The sequence below is a fragment of the Mustela nigripes genome, chromosome 3, assembly GCF_022355385.1.
Source record: "Mustela nigripes isolate SB6536 chromosome 3, MUSNIG.SB6536, whole genome shotgun sequence".
NCBI classification, from domain to species: Eukaryota; Metazoa; Chordata; class Mammalia; order Carnivora; family Mustelidae; genus Mustela; species Mustela nigripes.
Window position 1 is genome coordinate 19,052,464 of NC_081559.1, and position 25,571 is coordinate 19,078,034.

At 43.4% G+C, this 25,571-nt stretch overlaps 2 protein-coding genes across 7 annotated transcripts in view; one reads left to right on the forward strand and one right to left on the reverse strand.

Moving 5' to 3' along the window:
- Positions 1-2,345: 2,345 nt before the first annotated feature.
- Positions 2,346-18,570, reverse strand: IDH1 (isocitrate dehydrogenase (NADP(+)) 1). Its single transcript, XM_059393345.1, has 10 exons — positions 18,398-18,570; positions 17,326-17,391; positions 14,559-14,696; positions 11,553-11,844; positions 9,610-9,715; positions 8,171-8,348; positions 6,546-6,697; positions 6,163-6,303; positions 5,291-5,453; positions 2,346-3,283 (listed from the first exon to the last, which is right to left on the reverse strand). The coding sequence occupies exons 3-10, from the start codon at positions 14,678-14,680 to the stop codon at positions 3,193-3,195; spliced, it is 1,245 nt and encodes a 414-aa protein (XP_059249328.1). The 5' UTR covers positions 14,681-14,696; positions 17,326-17,391; positions 18,398-18,570; the 3' UTR covers positions 2,346-3,192.
- Positions 18,571-24,849: 6,279 nt separating this feature from the next.
- Positions 24,850-25,571, forward strand: part of PIKFYVE (phosphoinositide kinase, FYVE-type zinc finger containing) — a 78,911-nt gene continuing 78,189 nt past the window's right edge. For 4 of the 6 annotated variants that reach the window (XM_059393346.1, XM_059393350.1, XM_059393349.1 and 1 more), the window contains exon 1: positions 25,453-25,535. The gene's annotated coding sequence lies outside the window, so the exon portion shown is untranslated. The other 2 variants (XM_059393348.1, XM_059393347.1) reach the window with 2 other exon arrangements.

The following is a 25,571-nucleotide window of genomic DNA, read 5'->3' on the forward strand; positions in this document are numbered from 1 at the left end:
AGGGATAGAGCAAGTCAAGAGAGAGATGGAACAAAGGGAGCAAAAGCAAAAAATTGGCAAAATGTTATGGGACTTCCTCATATAATTTTTATGATATTTCTGTAAGTCTGAAATGATATAGAATTTAAAAGTTACAAACAATGCTAGGCTGTCCGCAAAATTCACCTCTTTGAGTCAGAGATACCATCCAGAGTTGTTTAACTTTCTTGTTCCAGAGGAATGAGCAGTTAGGATGCTGCACTCTCCCTAATATTAAGAAAAGGGCCTATACATCTGTACCCCAATGTTCATAGCAGCAATGGCCACGGTCGCCAAACTGTGGAAAGAACCAAGATGCCCTTCAACGGACGAATGGATAAGGAAGATGTGGTCCATATACACTATGGAGTATGATGCCTCCATCAGAAAGGACGAATACCCAACTTTTGTAGCAACATGGACGGGATTGGAAGAGATTATGCTGAGCGAAATCAGTCAAGCAGGGAGAGTCAATTATCATATGGTTTCACTTATTTGTGGAGCATAACAAATAGCATGGAGGACATGGGGAGATGGAGAGGAGAAGGGAGTTGGGGTAAATTGGAAGGGGAGGTGAATCATGACAGACTATGGACTCTGAAAAACAATCTGAGGGGTTTGAAGTGGCAGGGGTGTGGGAGGCTGGGGTACCAGGTGGTGGGTATTGTAGAGGGCACGGATTGCATAGAGCACTGGGTGTGGTGCAAAAATAATGAATACTGTTATGCTGAAAATAAGTAAAAAATAAATGAAAAATAAAAAAAGAACAGGGCCTATGAAATAAAATTTCTAAGAGAAAAGGGGTAATAAGAGTACACAATTTTTCAGGATTTATATAAACACAGTCTTTCTTCATATTTTTTATATTTGTTTCATATCTTACCTCCTTAACAGGAACAGACAAGACCTTGATGTGGAAAAAATTTTTATGATAGAATTATTCAAACGGAGGATGGAAAATCACTGGTTGGCAAGCCTTAGGAGGACTGTCTGTATCAGGGAAAAACACAAGGGAGCTGTGATTCTAACTGTGAAGATTAGTTATTAAGTATTTTCAGTTAAAAATTCTACTTAAGGGACGCCTGGGTGGCTCATTTGGTTGGACGACTGCCTTCGGCTCAGGTCATGATTCTGGATTCCCGGGATCGAGTCCCGCATCGGGCTCCCAGCTCCATGGGGAGTCTGCTTCTCTCTCTGACCTTCTCCTCGCTCATGCTCTCTTTCACTATCTCTCTCTCAAATAAATAAAATATTAAAAAAAAAACATTTTAATAAAAAAAAAATTCTACTTAAGAGATCATACTTGCAACTGAGAGAACTTTGAAGTGTAGGACTCCTGTCTCCTCTGTTCCTGGATCCTACTGCCTTCAGGGTTTTGCGAAGCAGGAGTTATTTTCCAGGTCAAAAATTCTGATCCTGATGTTGTTACAAAGTAAACCATTAGCCTTGGCATGTATCGGCCAGCATCTATTCATTTACTGAATATTTTAGAACATTAACCAGTTCTTGGCCAAATACTGATCCGACAGATGTTGAGGCGGAGCTCTGCCCCACGAACACTCCGTCTGATCAGCTTCCAGGATGTTTGTGAGTGCTGGAGGGACGAGCTCAGGTCATCCAAACCAACAGCATTGCTTCGTTCCACGTGATGCTCTTTCCACCCATTGAAACCTGCAAATGTGCAGTCCAGTAGAAAGAGCCCAAGCTTAGCTACAAAGATTCCGGACTTTCGGCCAAAATGGCCTCCGAGGTACTCTGTATGCCTGATCCAAGTGCGTCCTGAGGCCTGTTTCCTTCCCCCAGAGTACGTGGCTACCGCTGGCATGCTGGCCAGCTTTTCTTCAGGTGGAGCTGGAACTGTGGGAAACCCCTGTGACGTGGCGCTTTCTCCACATTGCCCGGGGACCCACTGATCCCCATCCATTCTCTTGTCGTCTGGGAGACACCCCTGCTCCCTCCATCTCCAGTGCCAGTTCAGATCTTCATTTCACAATATACCGATAACTGGCCTTCCCTCCTGGACTGTGCCCAGCACCTCCTCCTCCACAAGTACTCATTCTTCACACAAGCTGTGCTATTTTGCTAAAGGAAAATATGATCACATCCCTCCCTTCTTAAGTCTTTACTGGCTTCTCATTAACTTACGTGATCATACCTGTACCCCTAGCATGTGCCTCCACTCGATTCCCTAATAGTCCAGTCATTCCTTTGTTCTGTCTTCGGTCTTCTTTCCCTCTCCCTGTAGGATCCACATCTTACCACTTACTTACCCATTTGCCCCACAGTCCCAGAAGTATACTTGATAAATAAAAACCCAAGAAGACTGGTCATTAGCACTGAATTTTAATTACGATTAGTAATTAAAGTAGTTCAGATGAAGAACGGACTAGAATAGTGTTAAAATCAACTTCTGAAAAAAATCACATTTATAGAAGGGAAATAAAACGGGCCAGCAGAAGTCCAAAAAAGGTGCAGCTTGGATTATTGCACTTGGATGAAATACGCTGCTCGGGGTAACATAATACTCAGGACACACAAGGCCGGGAAGAGGAGGCAAACAGACGACAGACCCAGGCAGTATTTACTCGGGATTCCAGACTCTCTAGTCGCCTCACAGATGCTTAGTATTTTCAAAACACTCAAGAAGAGCTCTTTCCAAAAGTGACGGTCGTGTCTCTCAACAGGTTTTACGAACACCTCTGCTTTCATTCCAAACTGTGGGCAAGTTCACTGGACGGCTCTGCCTCACGTGATGGGGCATCTGTCGCACCAAAACGACCCAGCAGCCCAGGCCACGGAGAGGTGAAGGGGGGGAATTTGGACTTCACGCATGTTTTCAGGAACAATACTGTGGCTACAGTTTACCCTTTCAAACACTGTTCATTTTGGTCATTTGTATTGGAACATGAGAAAAAGTGACGACGAGTACAAAGGAGCACTAGGCTACCAGTAGAAAATCAAATAAAATTTTTAAAAAGTCCCCTGCCACGTTCACAAGGGTGGCGTAACTGTATGTGTAAGAAAAAGGCTGTAAACTTATAGAAAAGATAAACTCTGGCTTCTAAACAAATTATAAAATTGATTTTACCTTGAACCTTGAGTGTTATGCAGGAAAATGTAAACCAGTGGGCCTAGTTACCAAAGACACGTATCCTCCTAAGCTGAGGGATGGCCTTAAAGTTTGGCCTGAGCCAGTTTTATATTCAAGTTTTCTCCGAGTTTGTCCATGAACTCGAATGTATTCAAGTAGTCAGAACGTTGCACACTAATACAGGAGGAAAAAGGAAAGAAAGAAATTAGTTTGTCTCTGGTCTGGTAGCAGGTAAAGGGAAAGTCCTAGAAATGCTATGTAGGTAGCATTTAATTAATTGAAAATTTATTTATTAATAAATTAATATTATAAATTACAAATGAATATAATAATAAATTATAAATTAATATATGGCTGATGACTGTGCTCAAGGTGCAAAGGGCTGACTGAGGCTATAGGCAGCTTGGCCACATGTACCTTCAGCATGTCCCCTGCCCTGAGTCTTTGAGGGCGAAACTATCACAGAGCTGCTGCTTCTTCTTCTTCTTTTTTTTTTTTTAAAGATTTTATTTATTTATCAGAGAGAGAGAGCGAGCACAGGCAGACAGAGGCAGAGGGAGAAGCAGGCTCCCTGCTGAGCAAGGAGCCCGATGCCGGACTCGATCCCAGGATGCTGGGATCATGACCTGAGCTGAAGGCAGCTGCTTAACCAACTGAGCCACCCAGGTGCCCCCTTTTTTTTTTTTTTTTTTTTAAATTTTATTTATTTATTTGACAGAGAGAGATCACAAGTAGACAGAGAGGCGGGCAGAGAGAGAAAGGGAAGCAGGCTCCCTGCTGAGCAGAGAGCCCCATGCGGGACTCGATCCCAGGACTCTGAGATCATGACCTGAGCCGAAGGCAGCGGCTTAACCCACTGAGCCACCCAGGCGCCCTATCACAGAGTTTCTGTTCAGGCTAATGGCGGAGAGACTGAAATCATCCCACTTCTTATTCCTCATTCTTAAAAATAACAAAACCTACTCAGGGGAACAGCCATGCTTTCATTTACATTCCTACAAATTGTCACATGTCCTTAAAACTGTCTGAACAGTCTTATTATTATCATGGTCTTAAAAAAAAAAGAAGATAACAGACTGGCTAAGGTAATCCTGATAGGTGCCGAATCAAAGAGGCTACAAAGCTAACATACCAATAAGCACATTTCAAACACTGTGTTCTTGCCAGAAATTTAAGATAAGAAAGACAGAGTGGTTGAGTATATCCCCATCACTGAGGTATACTGACCCTGATGCAGATCTCAGAGGATGCATGGTTTAGACTTGGGACTGGTGTTAAACTTCAGTAGGGTTCCTTTTACTTTTCTTTCTTTTTTTTTTTTTTTAAAGATTTTATTTATTTATTTATTTGACAGACAGAGATCACAAGTAGGCAGTGAGGCAGGCAGAGAGAGAGGGAAGCAGGCTCCCTGCTGAGCAGAGAGCCCATGTGGGGTTCGATCCCAGGATCCTGGGATCATGACCTGAGCTGAAGGCAGAGGCTTTAACCCACTGAGCCACCCAGGTGCCCCTCCAGTAGGGTTTCTTGAAGTGAGTCATAGTGACCAACTGTGAAGAAGTCTCTGATTAGCAGCCAATCCAGCCGGGAGATGGGCTACCATGTTTTCAGAAAAATTCTGGGCAATAGATGGGCCTCGAACATTTGACTATTGGTTAGAGATCATTATGGAAGGGACTAGGACGAAGTGGGCATCTAAAACTTGTGCTCTTGTTTTTTTTACCCATAAATTGGAGGAAATAAAGGGGTACAATACAATAGCCTTGGTGGTCTCTTTGTTTCAAATGTCTATAATTTTCTTGTTAAACAGAACCCTGTCACCCAACGATCGTCAACTAGATCAGAGGTCAGCAAACTCCAGCCTGGCTCCTGGACTCCATCCAGGCTACAGTCTGGTTTTGCAACTGGTTTGACTGGAACACTGCCACATCCACTAGCTTCTGTATCATCTATGACTGTTCACCTTCCACAGTGGCAAAGTTCAACAGCTGTAGAGTTTTGAAAAGGCTGTCTGTTCCCACAAAGTCTGAAATGCTTACTGTCAGCAATCTGTAGATAGTGTCTGTTGATCCCTGAACTAGGTGATAAATAATAATCCGTGTACCTCAAAAAAGCTCTGATATTTTGTACCTAGAAAAGATACGTGGTGATTTAACTGCAGATCTCAAGGTATCTTATACTTACTTGGACAAACCTTTAATACAAGCAGCCAAGTCCTTGGTCATGAAACCAGCCTCAATGGTCTCAACACAGACTTCTTCCAAAGCCTTGGCAAAAAAACCGAGCTCTTTATTGTTATCAAGCTTAGCCCTGTGGGCTAATCCTCTGGTCCAGGCGAAAATGGAAGCTAAAAAGAGCAAAACAGAACGAAACCAAAAAACCAACACTTAGATCAAACCAAGAGGGATTCCCAAATGTTTCAGTTCCCAAAAACAGAACAACTTTTTTTTTGGTTAAATCTTCAAGTGACTGATACCATTAGATGCTATCCACATGGGCTATATAAGAATTGGAAATATTTTTACTGAATAGAAATTTTAAAAAGATCTGTCTTTTTGTAGAGCAAATGTCTTAAATTTTGTTAGAGCCTTCAGAAAGTACATTTTCATGGTGTGCTAGTAATACTTGAAGCTTAAGGCATTTACTAATCTGCGATGGGTCACCATCTCTTCTATCTCTCATCTGTGTCGGCCTCCCCTCCTCTCTCTAGGCTGTCATCTCTTTTTAAAATGTTTTCTTTAAAATCCAGTTAGAAGGATCTAGCTGTATAGCTTTTAGATTATTAGCCATCTGTGACTTTGCTGTTCCAGAGGAAAAGGGAAATGCTCACTGGCAACATTCTTTTCTGTAGTGTGCATTCTCCCACAAAATAGAAATGCATATATTGTGTATATTTCAAGAAGTACCTTCAAATGGCTCTCATTAGTCGAACAGAGGCACTGTTTGGTGATGATTTTATACACAAAGCACTGGGCAGACAAAGGGACATGTCTGATTTCCTCTGGAGATCTCCACTCCTCGGGTGGAAATCGGTATAGCAGTAAACATGACCTTACCAATGGGATTGGTGGACGTCTCCTGTCCTTTCTGATACATGCGGTAGTGACGTGTTACAGTCCCGTGGGCAGCCTCTGCTTCTACTGTCTTGCCGTCTGGACAAACCAGCACGCTGGTCATCATGCCAAGAGAGCCATAACCTGTAAGTGGCAAAGCATGAAGAACTGGGTACAAGCGCAGAAGAAGGCTGACTCCCTCAGAGAGGAGCGGGCTCAGGAAAATAAACTTAAGCGTGTGTAGTCATCAGTGATTCCACAGTGCTTACATTTTAGGATTTAACAAAGGGCTGCAAAACCCCCTTTTCTGAACTAGAGAACTACTGCGGCATGACCTAGGTGCCACCGGCTGCACTCCACCTCTGTTTGGTCCCACAAGTCCTTACCTTGGGCCACGGAGTCTGACTGCACATCACCATCATAGTTCTTACAGGCCCAGATGAAGCCTCCCTCGGACTTCATAGCTTGGGCCACCATGTCATCAATGAGCCTATGCTCATACCAGATATTCTGAGCTTCGAACTGGGATTTGTACTGCCTAAGAAACAAGAGAGAGAAAAGGGAATTAACACGGAGACTGGTGTCGTTAGGGACAGCACCTGCTACTCCAAAGAGGGTGGGGTTGGAAACCAGCATTTTTTAGTGGAAGCAACACAGACTTGAGAATCTGAGAGACCTAAGCTCAAATCCTGCCCATTTTAAAGCTGTGAAACCCCAGTGTCCCCACCTGTTAGAGTGACTTCACCTTCTTTGCAGAGATGTGAGAATAATGGAGACAGCAGTGTCCCCGCACTATTTTTAGTTTTCAGTACACTACTGATGAGATTCTTCAGATATAGCTTACTTTAACAATGTAATAACAGGGGCCACCTGGGTGGCTCAGTTGGTTAAGCATCTGACTTTGGCTTAGGTTGTGACCTCAGGGTCCTGGAATTGAGCCTACCTCCAGTCCCCCCTTGGGCTCCCTGCTCAGTAGGGAGCCTGCCAGTCCCTCTCCCTCCCTATGCTTGTGCCCTCTCTGTTTCTCTCTCAAATAAATAAATAAAGTCTTAAAAAAAAAAAAGAATGTAATAATGGATGAAAAATAAGATTCTACCACTCTGTATCTTTCAGGAAACTAGGACAGCTCCTGGGGTTGGTAGCAGGAAGAAGAATTAAGATGTCTTAAAATCCAAGCCCTGGCTTCAACATTTGCACCTAAAAGGGAGTTACGTCATCTTAAAAGTTAACACATGCTCCCGTGTTGTTGAGCCTGAAGTTGTTATTAATACAGAAAAGTTCAAATGACTCCACTAAAGCTGAGTTCTAACTCACAACAAGGTGCTTTGGAAAGAGTGGGAATGTGCCCATGCAGAAACTCATATGCTTGAAAAATTATATATATATATATTTTTTATTAGAGAGACAGAGTGAGCAAGCAGGACTGAAGGTGGGAGTTGGGCAGAGAGAAAAGCCTTAAGCAGGCTCCCTGACAGGAAGCGGGGGCTTGAACTCATGACCTTGAGATGATGACACGAGCTGAAATCGAGGATCAGATGTTTAACTGACTGAGCCACCCAGATGCCCCTCCTATTCTTTTTTATAAAACAATATTTTATTTGCAAGTAATCTCTACACCAGACATAGGGCTCGAACTCACAGCCCTGAGATTGAGAGTCATATGCTCCATCGACTGAGTCAGCCAGGACTGATTTTGACTAATTTTGCCCCCCAAAATTAGAACTTTCTGTCAGTCACAGGGCACCTTCATTCAAACATTAAACAATTCTGGCTCTAAACAAAAAATAATAATAAATGTGAGACATTACTTGAAAACATTTACCTTCTAAAAGCAACTTGAAAGTGGTTTGTTTCATGTCTGTTAAATCTTAGTTTTGCCCTTAACTTTATGGGATAATGATGGTTTTCATTCAATTTGTCCCAGATTCAAAGGGATAAGGATGCAAATTCTATATTATAAATCCTAGCTTATTTTAGAAAAAAGACAAAGAAACAAAAAAGAACTAGTTACTTGTCATATATTTCCTGAAAGATGTCTTTAAAACGTCCATCGTATTTCTTCAAAATAGTGTTCTTGGTGCTCAGATACAAAGGCCAACTCTTCGATAGAGCCATCTGGAAAGAACTGTGTGCAAAATCTTCGATCGACTTATCTTGATTGTACATCCCCATAGCCACACCACCACCCTCTGTGGGGGGAGCACCGATGAGAGGAAAAAGGAGAAAGGTAAATGGGGTAGAATTGTAACAAGTTCAAATCCACCCACCAACACCCAAGCACCCAATACCCAGCTCCCATGGCTTCAAAAAGTGCCGGCCAGACTTCCAACAAGAATATTCCATGAGCTGCCAAGGCACGTGATTGGAAGAAAGTCAATTCTAGATAAGAACCTTCTAACTTGTTTTGAAAGGGCAATAGAAACGAGAAAAACATGGTCTTGAAGATCCTGAGGATACCAAAATACTAGAAAGTACTGATATGAGCCAGAAATACACTCAAGAAAGGGCGAATCATTTTTTAAGCTGTCTTCGGCACTTTCAAAAATTTCACACGTGTTTTCGACTCTATGTGGGTGCTTTATCCTCAGCCATTGAGAAAAATTGGCATTTTAAATATCGAATGAAAATTCTCATCATTTCCTGGAGGATACTGAAGGTTCAGACCTCACTGGCAGAAATAATTATGCTACACTACACGTCATCACTAGTGTTTTACGACTCTTACTTGGTAAACTCTGTAATTATTGAAAGACAGAACTTGAATCTGGGCTAGTGCCCAGGGCCAACCTAGGCTCAAAATATACAAGGCCCAAACCCGCAGGACGAGATTCCATTAAAATGATATTAGTTAGAGGAGGGAAAGAGAACAAGGGCTAGGTAAGCTTTGAGCTCTGTTTGCATGAGAGCTTTTAACCACTTGAGGAGTGGAGAAAGAGGGTTCTCTGTTCTTTCAACAACCTTTGGGTGGCATCTGCTACGGGGGACCTTTGAAGCAGCAGGATTGGGTGGAAGAAAAGGCAAAAACCAAATGTTCACTTTCACAGAATAAACACTCAGGGCAAGAAGAAAATCTCAGCAAATATATAACGCAACCATTTTCAAATACAAAGCCTACCAGAGCAAAGCGCAGATTACATGACAGGCGATATGGGATTATTAATGTTTAATTTCTGTGATTTAGGCATGATTGATTCCCGCCTACCTCTCCTCCCTGTCTTTGCCCACGTGCGTTTCCAATTAAGTGGCTGGTTCCTTTTGTGTCTTTTAATCTACCCTGTGGGAAGGCATGGAAGGCACCTACTTCTTTATGCTAGACGTTGGGTCCTATAGAAACGTTACAGATTCCATCTTGTATTTTCAAGAGCCACATAACTAACTTCCAAAAAAGAGTACCAATATTGTCTAAATGATCTGTAAAAAATGAAAACATGTAGCTCCTGATGGACTTACCTTCGAAATTATGTACCAGGTATGTCATTTTTTTGGATCCATCACTTGATGTGTAGGTTATCTCGACTTTACCAGGTCCGGGAACAACAAAATCAGTTGCTCTGTACTGTGTAGAGGGGAGAAAGATATAAAACCAACCAACCAACCAACCAACCAACCAACCAACACCAAACCCCCCGCCCCCAAACTATCTTTTTAAGAACTATAAGGGAAAAAAAAAATCATAGAACACAGAGCTGGAAGATACCTAGACAAACAGGGCAGTGTGGCCCAACCTTCATTTATTTTGGATGGGGAAAAAAGAGGTCCAGAGAGTTCCCAAAGCAAGTTAATCCCAGGGTATAGTGGAAATCAGAATTTACTGGGTGCCTCCCATGTAAAGGGCAGTTTCCTGAGCACTGATAAAGAGCAGAGAATCACAAAGCATTTTCTCTTAGGAAGCTTATAACCTAACAAAGACATTCAAAAAGTGAGAACCAATCTAAAAGCTTTCAAATGTCAAAGGTGGGCTTAGATAAGAAATGCAGTAGGATGACAGAGGGAGAGAAATGACCACGACCTGCAGGTCCAGGATGTCTTTCCCCAGGGGGATGATAATACACCAGCTAGATCGTGGATGTGAGGAGAGCTAATGCCTTGCCTTCACTATATGACAGACGTTTTAAGTGACTAACTTGAATCATTTATTTCATTTGATTCTTACATCAATCTTACAACAGAGGAACAGTGATATAGTAGAAATAACACATCTAGGGTCAAAAGACTTGCAATCCCGTCCTTAGGCCTTCATGGCTCAGTCTCTTCACGGTTATTATTGCTACTTACACCAGCCCAGGATTTGTCCAAAAGCAGCAGTGACTGTGGAAGCAACTATGAGGGCTGGTGCGCCTTCGGAAAGGACCGTACAAGGTGGTGGAAGACTGTGCCTGGCTCACACAAGGCATCCGTGAATTTCTGCCTCATTGTATTCTCTTCAATGAGTTAAATTAGAATATTTTCACAACCAGGTACTCACGGTTGCCAGCCACACCTACTTATTTATGTCCATATAGAGTACTACTAATGACAACTGGGAAAAGAGCCTTTAGGTAACCGTGAAGATTAAATATCTTTTCTATACAGCACGCTTCTGCCATATGAAGTCTTTCACTATGGGTGGTAACTCATTCCCATTTCTTAAAAGGAAGACACTGAGGCACCAAAGCCTCATGGATGCTTTGTAAAGGTTTATGCACATTTAAACAATTAGGGTTGAATCAACTGTAGGCTGGGAATTTTCAGTCTGAATTTTAATGAAAAGAATGACCATTCTTCCAAGTGACTGATGCCAAAATAATTGAAGGGGGTAGGGGTGCAGGATGAAAAAGATACCATGAACTCACAAAAATATAAGAGTAGTCTTCCTGGGATTTGTGTTTGAAGCGCTCCTGTGGACATTCTCCCTCCTGGGCCTCTGGAAGGTTCGGCCAGGATGAAGGGATAGTTTGAACCAAAGGGTAGAACAAAGTGAGCTGATCCTCAAGGACTAACCCAGTGACCCCATCCACAGGGACGGAGAGTGGTCGGACCTGGCCATACTGTTTCTAAAGACAGCTACATCCAAGTCTCTGGATTTCAGCACAAGACATTCTTATCTGTAAGGCTCTTTGAGGACCTACGCTGCTTTTTATAAAAGTTCAAAACCTCCTCTTCAGTACGGATTTTGTTTAGTTGGCAGTTTTTCTGTTTAAATTGGCAATAAGCCTGCTGGTACAAAAGTACAGAAACTAGTACTTCTTTCTTTTCCAAGTAGGAAAGGAATGTTTTAAAGAGACTACTTTCAGTCACGGAACCAGTTTTTCCTTTTATGTATGAAGTGATCATGTTCCGTATAATCTTTGGTGGTTCTCAACCCTGTCACGAGAAAAGAATATGGAGAATACAACAATGCGAACGCGACTTACTTGATCCCCATAAGCATGGCGACCTATGATGATGGGTTTTACCCATCCGCTCACAAGCCGGGGGATATTTTTGCAGATAATAGCTTCCCTGAAAACGGTGCCACCCAGAATATTTCGGATGGTGCCATTTGGTGATTTCCACATTTGTTTCAACTTGAACTCCTCAACTCTCTTCTCATCAGGGGTGATGGTAGCACACTTGACACCAACGTTGTACTTCTTTATAGCTTCTGCCGCATCCTTGGTGACCTGGTCATTGGTGGCATCACGATTCTCTATGCCTAAATCATAGCTGGGAGGGAAAAGTCGTTAAGTGGAACTGTCCAGACAAACTGATGAGTGATGGAGGGTGTCCCCATCCACGCATGGGGATGGCGCGCAGAGCCTGCCCTGAAGAAAGGAAAGGCTCAAAATACACCTCAATCTGCCAGCTTTGAGGACTAGTGCACCTTAGATCCAGAAGACGGCTGCCAACCAAACAAAGCACTAAGAGAGGTGGACTGTGGGCTGTAGCCACCTGCGGCATGGGAGGTTGTCTAGGAGGAGACTGAATGGAAGCCACTGTGCTCATCCCCTTTGTGTGTTCTTTACTGCCAAAGGCAATAAGCACCTAAGCAGCCGTTTCTGCAGACTTCCATAAAATCAGCAGAAAAATGTAAGTCTAAGCACTTATTTTCCCTTGGTAAATAGTGTGCTCTAAAAATAAAGGGCTCGGAAAGTCTAAAGGATTGTTTTACGGCATTTAAGTGGTAGGATCTATAAATGCCACGGTCGGTGCCAAAAATGCTATTGACTTCTTCATTAATGCCAGTTAGTCAGAAGATGAACCTCTCCCTAATTCTGAGGCAAGTCTCTTTGTTCTGGAAATAAGCCTGCAGTGTGTTGAGTAAATAATGGAATGCAATGATGGATTTATACACTCCAGGGAGTTACAGTAATTGACACCAATTCCCAGGCTGCAGGTCATTCGGAACTGGAAAAAATGTTGGTTGTCCACGGAGCACAGAAAATGATTAAAGCTTTAGCTCAAGTATGTCAGAATTTGTCAGAAACAAAACAGTAATGTAATAATTCTTTTTGTCCTCCAGGACTTTATGTTTTTCAGGTTTTTTTTAGCTTTCAAAACTTGCTAATCCATGAAGCCTCTAGATTTTTCTTTTCAGTTCCTTTTAGTTTTTGCATTTTCCTTTCCTTCACTATCCCAACTCACAATGCAAACGCAAAGGAGCAATCTTAGTGTATTTCCAAAGAAAAATTATTCCAAACTGCTTTGGCCTTAGATAATTCACTTAAGTCTAACGAATCCATTGACTCTTATCTTCTGGCAGAGGAAATGCTGAATACTACAAATGTCTAATCCTAACTCAAACGAGGACTGTGGTCAGCACTTTTCATGTTTATAGGAACCAGCTCTCATCAGAAGAATCTACCAGCAAATTAGTAGTTTTTCTTCTCTTCTTTAAGTCTGTAACAGAAGAGAATGAGTAAGTGGCCTGGACCACTAACTTGCAGGAAACAAAACAAACAAATCACTCTCTGTTCCTCAAAAAGAACTGGTCACGTAATGACTACAGTCATTTTGGAACACCTTAAAATTTGTTTGAGCCTCCCAAAATTCTTTATTCTGTAGCCAGTGAATCTTTCCCTTTCAGGCATAATGACTATCCTTTAAAACTCCTTATGCCTCTAAGGCTAACGAGGCTTAAAGCTTTTTCGCAGCTTTTACACTGTCAAGAACTTGGCAAACTCATCTGCTACTATGTCAGGTTCCAAACCAGGGGAGTGCTCGTGAAATGCTTCTCTAACCCATTTAATGTTTTTTATGCTTCGTTTCCTGTATGTCTGGTTGGCCTCTGCAAGTATTTGCTTCTTCTCGTGGTTGCAAAACAGACATTATCAACAGCTTGGGCTCAGAATAACTACAGAGTGTCTAATGACACCATGCAAATGAACTAACTAAACCCAGGCAAACAACAGGCCCTTGGAGGAACACGTGGGTCTGATGAATAATTCTGGGTCAAGACAAATACACAGAAGACTTGCTATAGTCTGGCTGAAATGTGTGGGTCAACATTTTGCCATGGAATATGGCTTTAGCCATATCCCCTTTGGAAAAATTCCGTCTCTTCCTAGTTTGGATTCACAAGGAATATGAGCAAATTTATAAAAATCACAGGGAACAAAGGGGAGGATCCCATAGAGACTTTCATCTCTGTCTCCAAACACTTTAAAGACAGAGCAAAGGCTCAAATCCTTAGAACACAAAAGGCATGGTCTACAGAAAGTTGAGGGTTGTATAAGATAAATTCAAGTGTTCTTTCTGTACTAGAATTGTGTGAAAAGGGTAAAAGGTGGGGAAAAGTCCACTGACTAGTTAAGTAGAGTGATAGAAATCAGAGGTAGAAGGAAAGGAAAAAACCGCGCTAACTACATTTACTTTACTGTTCAATACAGACTGTACCTCTATGAGTCTCCTTTCCACAAATAATACCTTGTGCAGCTCTGAGCCGCTGATTTATAAAAAGAAAAAAACTTCACAAGAAACAGAGACTTGGAAGGAGCGGAGAATCACTTTGTTCTCAAAGCAATTCTTTTCTTCAGACCAATGCTAAATCCAGTCTTTCTAGCAAAATATCAAAATTAAAAGAGTCTGGGGCGCCTAAGTGGCCCAGTCAGTGAAGCATCTGACTTTTGGTGTCGACTCAGGTCATGATCTCAGGGTTGGGAGATTAAACCACTGGTCATCGGGTTCTGTGCTCAGTGGGGAGTCGGCCTGAGACTCTCTGCCCCTCCCCAGTGCATTTCTTTAAAAATAAATAAATCTTAAAAAACAAGTAAAATTAATAAAATTAAAATAGAAGGTTCACATATCTATATTTTGGTATCTCTCCCTCGACAGCTTCATTCATAAGATACAGCTGTAGCTAGTTACACAGCTAGTGATGCCCTGAAATTCACTTAGATTATGCTTTCTGAGTTTGCTGCATAGAAGGCTAATTCATTTACCTGTGCAGGTCCAGTTCCACATAGGGAAAAATGAGTTTTTCTTTAATCAACTCCCAAATGATTCGTGTCATTTCATCTCCTTGCATCTCTACCACAGAACCGCCACGAATTTTCTGAGACATTTTGACTTCAAGAAACCTTTAAAAAGAACAAAAGGGAAGACCCAGGTCGTCTCATTTATTTCATTACAGTGTAAAAAATACCAAGAATTCGGTGATTACTAAACACTACATTCACTCATGACAATATATTTACCAGGAGGCTCAAGCACATTCTCTGTAGAGAGCATCGTGTTACGTGCTTCATGTGTGGGTTTTGAGGTGGTCCTCACAACCCCGTAAGATGGAAATGATCTTCCCAAGTTACTCTGACAGAACGAAAAGGTTTCCCAAGGCCGTCCCATGACCCTGTAAGATGTTCTCAGTAATGTTGTCATTATTCCTGACTGTTGGTTCACCTTCTAAAACGAGATGATTTCTTCAATACCATGTTTATTTGAACCCTCCTAATCCAACCCCTCATTTTATGGCACCCTCAAAATCAGCAAAATGAGGGGTGCTAGTATTTCTCTTTTTTTAAGAGGCTGTTTTGGTTAAAAACACACACACACACACACACACACCAAACCTAAAACACCAAAACTACACTTGGGGCCATTCAACAAGTTCTTATAAGCCATGTTTAAGGAAACTTTAAAAGTGAAAGATGAAGGATTTCTGGGGGAATTATGTTTTCCTAGAGACAATAATGGATAATGGGGATGTCACCCTAAAAACAAAAGTGATTTCTCTATTTCGAAAAACCTGTATATAGAAGGGCTACCACTGCCCAGAAGCCAAGCATGTCCCTGTCCTGTTCCTTGGTATCCCAACTCCTGGACTGTTCTTGGGCAAAGGAAAGCTGCCAGTGGGTGGGGCAGAGAAATGGAATTGTTCCAGTAGGACATGTCTTCCTCGGATTGAGGATAGCAAATACAAATTAATCTCATTCCCAGAAAGGGCAGGGGTGCACCCTCTGGAAGAAGTGCAACTATGAGGCTTCCAGAAGACCACATCCTGTATGTTGTCCCTGAGAAGTGGAAGAGGCTCTGTGCCTGAGGAAGGGATCTATTGCCTTTCATGATGCTCTAAGGGAAACTATTTCCCTGGGGGAACATAACTACAAATTGCTCCTATCCCCTTAAGTTATGGCTGAAGACTGGAAAAGTCAGGAGAACGGACTTACACAATTATTAGGTGAGAGGCCTATAAACAGAATCACTTGACAAGTTGAGCTAAAGTAATTTCGTCCTTAAATTACAAAAATGTACTGGGCGGCGGGGGTGGGGTGGGGGGGGGACCTGGCTGGCTCAGTCCGTGGAATGTGCGACTCTTGATCTTAGGGTCATGAGTTGAACAACCACGTTGAGGATAGAGATTACTTAAAAAAATAAAATCTTAAAAAAAAACAACAACACAAAAAACCAAAAATGTACTCATTAGCAGACTGTGAACCTCAGTTCCTTATAATAAGCCAGGGTATATCCCTAACCCTCAGGCCCATTTTCACTTCCCAAATTTGTAATTCTAGAAGCCTGCTTATTAGTGTTTAGGAGGTTCCCTATACCATTACTGGGAGCCATCTGGAACCCAACTAGAATAAAAGAAGGGAAAAAACTAGTGTGGTAGAGTTAATTACTTGTGATGTGTAATTTCAAATATAATTTACAGTAGAGCTATATGTTGATTCAGTCCTGCTGAGCCCACTGTCACATCTGTCCTTGTATTTAAAACAAAACAACACAAAAAGAGGCAGCAAACTTATCTTGGTCTTGATACATTTCCATGGTTGCATTCCTATATACAAGCGTTATGACTTGGCTATTTTTCCTTGATGGCAAATACAACTGATGGCTCATACAGCATCTTTGAAAATGTCTTGCCTTGTCACAAGGAACTGAGGTTCAAGTAAACTAATGAGTACATTTTTGTTATTTAAAGATCAAATTACTTCAGTTCAACTTGTCAAGTAATACTGTCTATATTGAATAATGGCATTTTAAAAATTATCTCCGCAGTTGAAGCAGACATTTTTTGCAGTAAGTTTTCTATATCTCATAATTGAAATATATCAGGATTTCTTCACATTATCCATTAAATGTTAGCACCTTTTAACTAAAAAAGTCAAGTTTTCTTCTTCTTCTTCTTCTTTTTTTTTTTTTTTTTTTTTGGTAGACCCTTGCTTCCTACAACATAGGACATTATTTATTTCTTTTAGATTTAAATTCCATGGGGTAGGCTTTAGGCCCCACTGGATTCACTTCTCTAAGCCTTGCTGATCAGAGTCTCCCTCTTCACCCAAACCCTGATTTCAGAAGGAAGGACTTTTCCAACAAATCAGTTCATTTAATCTGAAAGCAGGTGAATTCCAAACTTCCGACACACTTGTGTCATTCCACAAAATAAACCCGGATGAATACAGAGTAGTTTAAGAAAAAAAGAGTTGTTAAACCTTCTTAATTTTTTTCATCAACCCTAAAATTTTAGCCACTTTTTTTTTTTTTTTTTTAAGCTGAGTTCATGAAATACAGTAACTTCTGGGCCAAAAACAGCCTCTTGCAGAGAAGAGGTGCAAAGAAGGAAACAAGGAAGCAGCTGAAATTTATTGTTGTAAATATCCCTGACTCATTCCTTGCAGTGCCTCCGCCTACCTCCAGACCTCCAGGACCAATAAAATGCAGAATTGCCACATCAAAAAATACAGAAGGGGAAAACTTGCTAATTCTCACCTTTACAACTTCTAATCACTCCAACTCCTTTCAGTCTTGCAGACTGAGTTGAGCACAGTTTATTTCCTAAAACAAAACAAAAAGGGGAATTGAAGGACTTAACGTTCAAAACACGCCTGTCAGAAGGATTTAGCTGTTTTTAATACGGGCCAGCCGGGTTTATCTGGTTTAAAGTACAGAGCTGAGCAGACCCAGAAGGCCAAAGGGCAGTTTTAGGCGCGCAGGCACTTTCCAAACGAAGGTTAAGGGAGCACACAGATCTCAGCTCCGCACGCACTGAAGGGTGCGTCAGTGGGCGCGTCTCGGGTTCATCGTCCGTTAGCTGGTCTTGGGGTTTGCATGTCCTTAGGTGACGCTGTGACCAGCGGGCTCTTGGCCTGCATATGTCCTTGTGGCCGTTGTGCAAGACGGCTGCAACCGAAGCTGGCTCCGCTCGTCTCTCCAGGTCTCCACGCCCACCCTTCGCTGGGCACGCCAGAATCTTTACCCCGGGCGTCTTGAGCCTGCTGGGGGAACGCTTCCCTAGAACTGGAGAACTGGAGAGCCCCGCGGGGGGCGGAGGTGTGCCCTGCACCCCATCCCGCCCCCTCCACGCCTCCAGGAGGACGCTTCCACCGCCGCACGGCCAGGTCCGGCCAGCTGAGTTCGCGGCACACGCCCAAGTCCATGGCTCCCCCCCTTCTTTGCAGCCAGCTCGCCACCGCAGCACCTTTTCTTCCCTCTAAAGCCGAGACTTGGTCTCCCACACCTCGTTGCATCCTCCCACCGCTCGATTTCCCTTTCTGCCTGCAGACCTGGGTTTCTGTGTGCCACTGCAAGCAACTTTCCGCCGCCCATTCCAGAGTGGGCCTCTGCACATCCAGACATTGAGGACCTTCTTCCTCCCCATGCCTCTTCCCCACGCCCAACCTGGATTTCCCTCCTTCCTTTCGATCAGGGCTCGCCGCTAGATTCCTCCCTTCATTCCCAAGATCTGAGCTTTCTCCCTTCTGCCCGTTCCAGCTATAGGCGGGCTCCGAGCCTCCCCGCAAAAGCCAGGTCCTGGGGGCCGCCCCTCGAAGCCTGCGGTTACCTGCAGGGGAAGGTACGCGGACGATGAGCTAGCGGCAGCACAGTCACTCACACGCCGAAGCTCACAAACGTCTACACTGGCAAACCCCGCTGGGCCCCAGCTGTTCCAGCTTCTGACACCGCCTCCGCACCAACCCAGGAGCCGGCCGGCAGGGCAGGGCTTTGGCACAGCCACGCTTTTGTCCCCTCCCAAGCCCGCCCCCTCAGCCCACCTCCCGGAGCTCCACCCCCTCCACGCCGCCAATCACCGCACGCCGACTACAAGGGAGTGGGCGGAGCCGAGGGGCGGGGACCGGTCCCGGAACTTCGGGGCTGAAATCGCAGCCGGGTTCTCCGTTCTCGCGGGAAGCGAGGGGCTGCGGCGCCCCCTGGACCGGGCTTCGGCTGCGTGCGGCGGAAGAACGTGAATGCCACCTGCAGGCTCCGGACCGGGGTGCTCCAGGCTGGTTCTCTAAGACCCACGCCGCTTAGGGCCCCGCAGAGTTTCCAGGTCTTCTGTAAAGGCGGACAAGGACGGAGCTTGGCTGAAGGAAGAGTGCGGGCGGGGGCTAGGGAACTTGAGGTGGTTTTCGGGGCTTCTCGGTGCAGCGAGAATGCAGAGGGTTACAGAGTTACACAGGCAGGAATCCACGGTAAATAATTTCCGCCACCACCACCGACGACGTCTTCAGAACTTCCGTACCTGTCATTCTAATCACTACCAAGTACATTCTATAAGTAAACCCAATTGTCATTCGCAATAGAAGATAAAGATAGGAGATTATTGTGTGGATCCCAGTGAAGCCGGAATAAAGATGTGAAACCTTAAGAAAACAGTAAAGCAAAAAAAAAAAAAAAAAAAATATATATATATATATATATATATATATATTTTTTTTTTGCCTCCTGCAGGGAACTTGTTTATTCCTTACTCTTGAAAACATGGGGGAGGAGTATTTTAGACGGCTATTTGTAGTAATGCTTGTATATTGCTATCCAGATTCGATGTGCCAAAATTTATTTTTTAAAATTTTCTGTAGCATCGGATTACTACAATTACTCTTGGAAGATAAAAGGGTGTGACTGGCACTACACGAGGCACATTTTGGACACTAGAGGGCACTGGTCTTTTTCCCAAGAGAAAAGTAAGAAGAAAGACTGTAGCATCTCACTTGTTGATTTTTTTTTTTTAAGATGTTGTTTTTAAGTAATCTCTGCATCCAAGGTGGGACATTAACTCAAAACTGGAAATCAAGAGTCCTATGCTGTATCAGTGAGCCAGCCAGGTGCCCTACACTTGTTGATTTTTTTTTTTTTTATTTAAAATTTTATTTATTTGACAGAGAGAGATCACAAGCAGGCAGAGAGGCAGCCAGAGAGAGAGAGGAGGAAGGAGGCTCCCGTGGGGGGCTGGATCCCAGGACCCTGGGATCTTGACCTGAGCCTAAGGCAGAGGCTTAACCCACTGAGCCACCGAGGCGCCCCTCACTTGTTGATTTTTTAAGGTAGATTAATGGAAAGTAGCAGTTACCTCCATTTATTCTTGTGGAAATGATTATAGAAGAGTATAAGCTTGTATTTTCATCTAGAATCTGAGATCCAAAGTTACCTGAGATTGTAAATTTACTCCATTTTATATCAGGTTCACATTATTTATCACCCCTTGCCTACTACTAAAAGTATATTCATTCTTGCTTGAGAAAGATTGAGGACAGCTTTCAAGATATATACAATATAGCATGATAAAATACATTGAAATATGTGAGGAGAAGACAGAATAAATATAGGAAATTATACAGAATGAAGGTGAATTTAATCACAAAACGTATTCCATCAAATCCTAAACACTGCTAAGGCTGGGCTGCAAATTTGGCTCTGAGCAGACATGGGAGGCAAGGTAGCATATGGGAGTCTCAGCATCTTAAAACAGTAGGTTTTTTAAAATGACTTTTAAAAAGATTTTATTTATGTATAACAGAGAGATAGTGAGAGAGGGAACACAAGCACAGGGGGTCTGGAGAGGGAGAAGCTGGCTCTCTACTAAGCAGGGAGACTGACATAGGGCTAGATGTGGGGCTGGACATTGGGCTGGACATGGGGCTGGACATTGGACTTGATCTTGGGACCTTGACCTGAGCTGAAGGCAGAGGCGTAACTGACTGAGCCACCCAGGCACCCTCAAAACTGTTTCTTAAGCCAGTAATGTAGGAACTCCTTTTTCATTGAAAACATTATTTTTATAGATCCCTAGAATTGACTCATTATAAGATGCATAAACTAGATATATGCTCCTTATGCTGTTAGCTCTTATACAACTAAAAAATAAATTTATAGATAAAATGATGAGAAATAAAACTATAAAATTATACATTACCTATTAACAACATTAGTTAAATGTAACAAATGATGTTTGGCTGAACTTAAGTTACTGCTTGAAATGTGAATATGAAGCTCACTGCTCAGACTCTTGTTCTTTTGAACTTAGCTTGCTATTCTGGGTGTCATGTGAGGGTTCATTTAGTATACCATTTTTCTGTTTGGTTTATATTGCATGCCTTGACATCATTTGGTTTTCATTTGGACAATAAAAATCTGAATATTTTAATATTAGCTGGTTCTATATCCTGTTGTAAGCACAAATAGAAACATGGGCTGTGAAATTTCTGTCTGTATTTGGTTATGAGACCCTCATCTAGATAATAGGGGATTCTCATAAATACTTCAAGGTATTTGTGTTTTCATTTTGATGATCTAAAAAGTGAAGTAGAATGAACAGTTATTCTACCTTGTGGAAATTCACTTCATTGAAAATTACTGGCCATGAAGATTATAGGAGGAAGAACATTGCAGGTAATTTCTGGGCTTGGGGTTTGGGTGACATGTTGCCCTTCAACAAAGAAATGATATAGATAGAGTCACAGGTTTGATGGCCAAGATAAAGAGTTAAGTGTAAGGTTTGTTAAATTTGAGATGCCTATGGGACAGCAAGATATAGTGTTAAGGAAGCAGTAAGCCACATGATTTCAGAAGGGGTATCTGGGCTAAAGAGAGAAATCTGAGAATCTTTAGTATTGTTATGGGCTAAATTGTGTGTCCTTCTTTCCCCCAAATTCATCTATTGTAGCTCTAACCCTGCTATAAATCAGAATGTGACTGTGTTTGGAGATAGGACCTTTAAAGATGTAATTAAGATTCAATGAAGTCATATTGGTGGTCCCTAATCCAATCTGACTAGTGTCTTTAGAAGAAGAAGAAATTTGGACACACAGGATGTGCACACACAGAGGGATGAACGTGTGAAGAGGCTGCAAGAGCGTGGCCATTTATTTGCAACCCAGAGACAGAGGCCTCAGGATGAAATAACCCAGCAGGCACCTTGATCTGGACTTCAGCCTCCAGAACTGTGACAAGTAAATTTCTGTGGTTTAGGCGACCCAGTCTGTGACATTTTGTTATGGGAGCCCTAGCAAACTAATAAAAGCATGTATTGATAGTAGTGGAAGCCATGGAATTTATGAGGTCATAATCTAGAAGTATACCATAAGAAGAAAAGTTAACCTCAGTGAGAACTCTGTAGAATACTTCACATCTTTAACAGATGGGTGGAGGGAAAGTAGTCCTCAAAAGAGAATGGCAAGGATTGTCAGGGAGGTAGTAGAAAAATCAGCACAGGCTGATGGGAACCAAAGAGAAAGTTTCTAAAAAAGAGAAGGTACTACAGAGAAGGCAAGGAAGACAAAGCCTGAAAATAATTTTGGCAAATGCACCTTAAGAAGAATAATTCTATCAGAATGATTCTGAATGAAGCCATAGTCGAGAGGATTGGCGTTTGAATGGGAAGTGGGGAAAAGGAACATAACTCTTAAGATGATTGGCCATGAAATGAAGAATCGTGCACTATAAAGCAAGCCTTAGCATAATTTTTAATGACTGCATAATTGTCCATCATTTGATTGTATTGCTTTCAGATTGATTTCATTAGAAATTTGTTTCCTTTTTATTTTTATTACTGTTTTAAATAACTGTGAAAAACATATTTCACTACATTCTACTTTGCACTAGAAACAGTTCCTTAGGCACGACTGTTGACTTGCAATCGTCGGATGAAGGAACATAAACATTTTTAAGGCACTTATTAGACCCATTGGATAATTTTCTAGAAGGACATACCTATTTATGTTTGTTTTCACATGCAGTGTATGAGAGTGTCAATTTCATGACTTTCTAGACAGAACTGACTTTCATGATTTTTAAAAACATCTTTGTGTTCTCTATTAAAGGGATCCTTACAGAACTACTAATTCTAGACCTGGAGCAAGGATAATTAAGTATGAGTCTGGTGTATTTTATTGGGTGAGAAGGTAAGGAAGTGCTCAGAAAGTGAGAAAGGCATGTCAAATGTACATGGAATCTGCTTGAAGGGGCTCTCCCTGGGCAAATCAGAGAAAACTTGACTATCAAAAAGAGTGGTACAGTAATGAATTATACCATACTGTAAAAAAAATCATTAGTCTGTACTACTACTGTTAAAAATAAACTGAGGCATATTACAATTTTTAAGAGCTTATTTGAGCAGGAATTTTTTTTTTTTTTTTTTTTTAAGATTCTATTTATCCGACAGAGAGAGACCACAAGCAGGCAGAGAGGCAGGCAGAGAGGGAGGAGGAAGCGGGCTCCCCGCTGAGCAGAGAGCCCAACGTGGGACTCGATCCCAGGACCCCGAGACCACGACCCGAGCCGAAGGCAGCGGCCCAACCCACTGAGCCACCCAGGCGCCCCTGAGCAGGAATTTTTAAGAGCTTATTTGAGCAGGAATTGAGCATTTCCAAACACGAAATTATTGGAAACATTACAGGGACAGGAGCTAGGGGAAAGACTTTTATTTATTTACTTATTTTTAAAAAATATTTTCTTTATTTATTTGCAAGAGAATGTGCGCACAAGAGCAGGGAGGGTCAGAGGGAGAAGCAAACTCCCTACTGAGTGACCCTCCGGGAAGGCAGTTGCTTAACCCGAGGAGCCATCCAGGCACCCAGGGGAAAGACTTTTATAGAGAAGAAGCAAAAGCAAAACAAGGAAATTGTTTGATAGATTACAGCTTAGGCAGTTGCTGTGTTTGTAAAGCCTAGGTGGTTGTTTGTGATTGGTTAGCCTTAGGTTTCAAATTCATAAGCTTGAGGTATTACAGGCTTAGGTTTGGGTTTGCTTATGAAGGCTACTAAGACATTAGAACTATCTCAGTCTAATGGTCTCCTTATTTAATTAATTGAATATTGGGAATCAATATAAAAAAAGAAAAGGAAAAGCTATTTTGAGTACAAATGCAAGTGATACCTGATGGAAGAATATAAGCATAGTACCATCCTAACAATAATAGACTCAGTAAGTACCGTAAGTCCGTGCTTCAACGAAGGGTTTGTTAGAGGTCACAACCAATAATCCCAACTTTCTCACTCAGGTAGGTGAGATTCTCTGCTGAGAATGATAGTCAAGGTAATGGGGCAGGAGGAAGGGTGTGATGTGGGATAGTAGTTGAGAAATCAAAGAGGAAGCTGACGACTCTTAGGGAGATTACTGAGGGCCCCCCTGAGGGTGGTAGGGATTTCCTTGTACTGGTATCAGCTGTCCGGTTTCGGTGCTGCTCTCCATAGCCGAGAAGGCTAACTCGAGGAAAACTGGGTAGGGATTTGCCAAAACTCTTGAGCAAAGGGCTTGACGAATTTAATTAAAATAGCCCCTCACTTTGGGTTTCCTTTCTGACCGCCCCTGCCAAGCCCCACAATTGGGGTCAGCAGGTTTGGGCACGTTTTCTCACAGCAGTACAAAAAGATGGGCTAACGGTAGCCAGGGTGGGCAAGACGAGGCTTGGTAATTTTCTTTGCACTCAGTCTTGGTGCAACACAAAAGCTTGAACGAGAAGACTAGCTCTGGGGCTCACATCGCGTACTCTGGGGTAAGGCACTGTGCCAGAAGCTTTCAGTGAAATGTTTTACTTTATTTTCAGACGCTGTCTGTGCAGTGGGTGTTGTTATCAGCCGCATTGTAGAGTTGAGGGCAGGAGCCCGAAGAACTTAGTAATTTGTTTACGGTCACAGGGCCAGTTGTTGCCCGTCACTTAAGCGTGACACCGGTCTGCGCTCTCGTGAATGTCAGTCCCTGCGGACGCGGAGCGCGGTAACATCTTGCGAGAGCCCTCATCATCGAACACATACGGTAACTGCGGCGGCCCAGACAGCACCCGTCCGGTGACCCCGCACGCGTGATGCTCACGCGCGCAGTCGCCTTGGCTTCCTCTGGGAAGGCTGAGCCGGCCTAATCAGTCAAATTGCCCAAGACGACTCTATTTGAGCTCGACTCCTTTTGCCTGGGCGTCTGATCCGAACGTGGCGCGGCTGGGAAGGAGGGGGCGGAGCCGGCGCCCGGGAGAGTTGCGGATTGGAGAGGAGGAGGAACAGGGGGCGGAGCCTTCGGGGGAAGCGAGAAACCGCATCAACCATGTAAGTGGCTTTGCTTCCTGCAGCAACCGCCGGCGGCCCGAGTATCCCCGTCGCTGCGCTCCGGAGCTGGCTTCCTGCGCCTGGACGGGGTGAAGCGGCGACTGGGGTGGAGGGTGGCCGGCGGGGCCGGGGCGGGAGGCGCTGGCAAGAGGCGGCCTGTCGCGCGGCCGGCTGGCGCTGAGAGCGGGGAAGAAGGCCGGTGTGAGGAGCTCCGGGGCCAGAGCGGAGGGGAAGGCTGAAGTGAGGGCGAGAGCTGGCGTTTCCCAAGCGTGTCGGGAGGCCGGCTTGCGGCCGAGGCAGGGCACCGAAGGGCGGAGAGTCCGCGCCCGGGGCGAGCCGGCTCCCTGATTCCCCGGTTGCCCCTTCTCTGGCGAGCGGGGAAGGGAGCCGGGTGCGGCTGTTCTTGAAGCGGTTTCCTCGGAAACATTTGCAGTTCCCTTGCCCGTCTCCTGTCCCGGGTCCCCGAGCTTGTTTTGGAGGTGCACAGTCCAGTTCCTCCTCCTGTCAGTTGCCGCCGTAGACTGAAGAAGAAAGTTCCTGAGCTACAGAACACGACACCAATAGTGGCTTTTCCGATACGTATCTACGTCCTTAAATGATTGCTTCTGCTCTTCGAGTCCGTTCCGTTTCTACCCGGGTGTGAGGAGGAGGCTTGATTTCCCAGTTAGTATTTGCCCTTTGCTTAGAATATTCCCAACA

What these genes read in the sequence shown, in the direction of transcription:
- IDH1 (XM_059393345.1), bottom strand. Translation starts at nt 14,680, where the DNA reads ATGTCTCAGAAAATTCGTGGCGGTTCTGTGGTAGAGATGCAAGGAGAT. An exon ending in CCTGGTACATAATTTCGAAG is followed by an intron (nt 8,349 to 9,609) that starts GTAAGTCCATCA and finishes CTCCCCCCACAG; the next exon opens with AGGGTGGTGGTGTGGCTATG. An exon ending in TTTCAGGAAATATATGACAA is followed by an intron (nt 6,698 to 8,170) that starts GTAACTAGTTCT and finishes CTTGTTTCTTAG; the next exon opens with GCAGTACAAATCCCAGTTCG.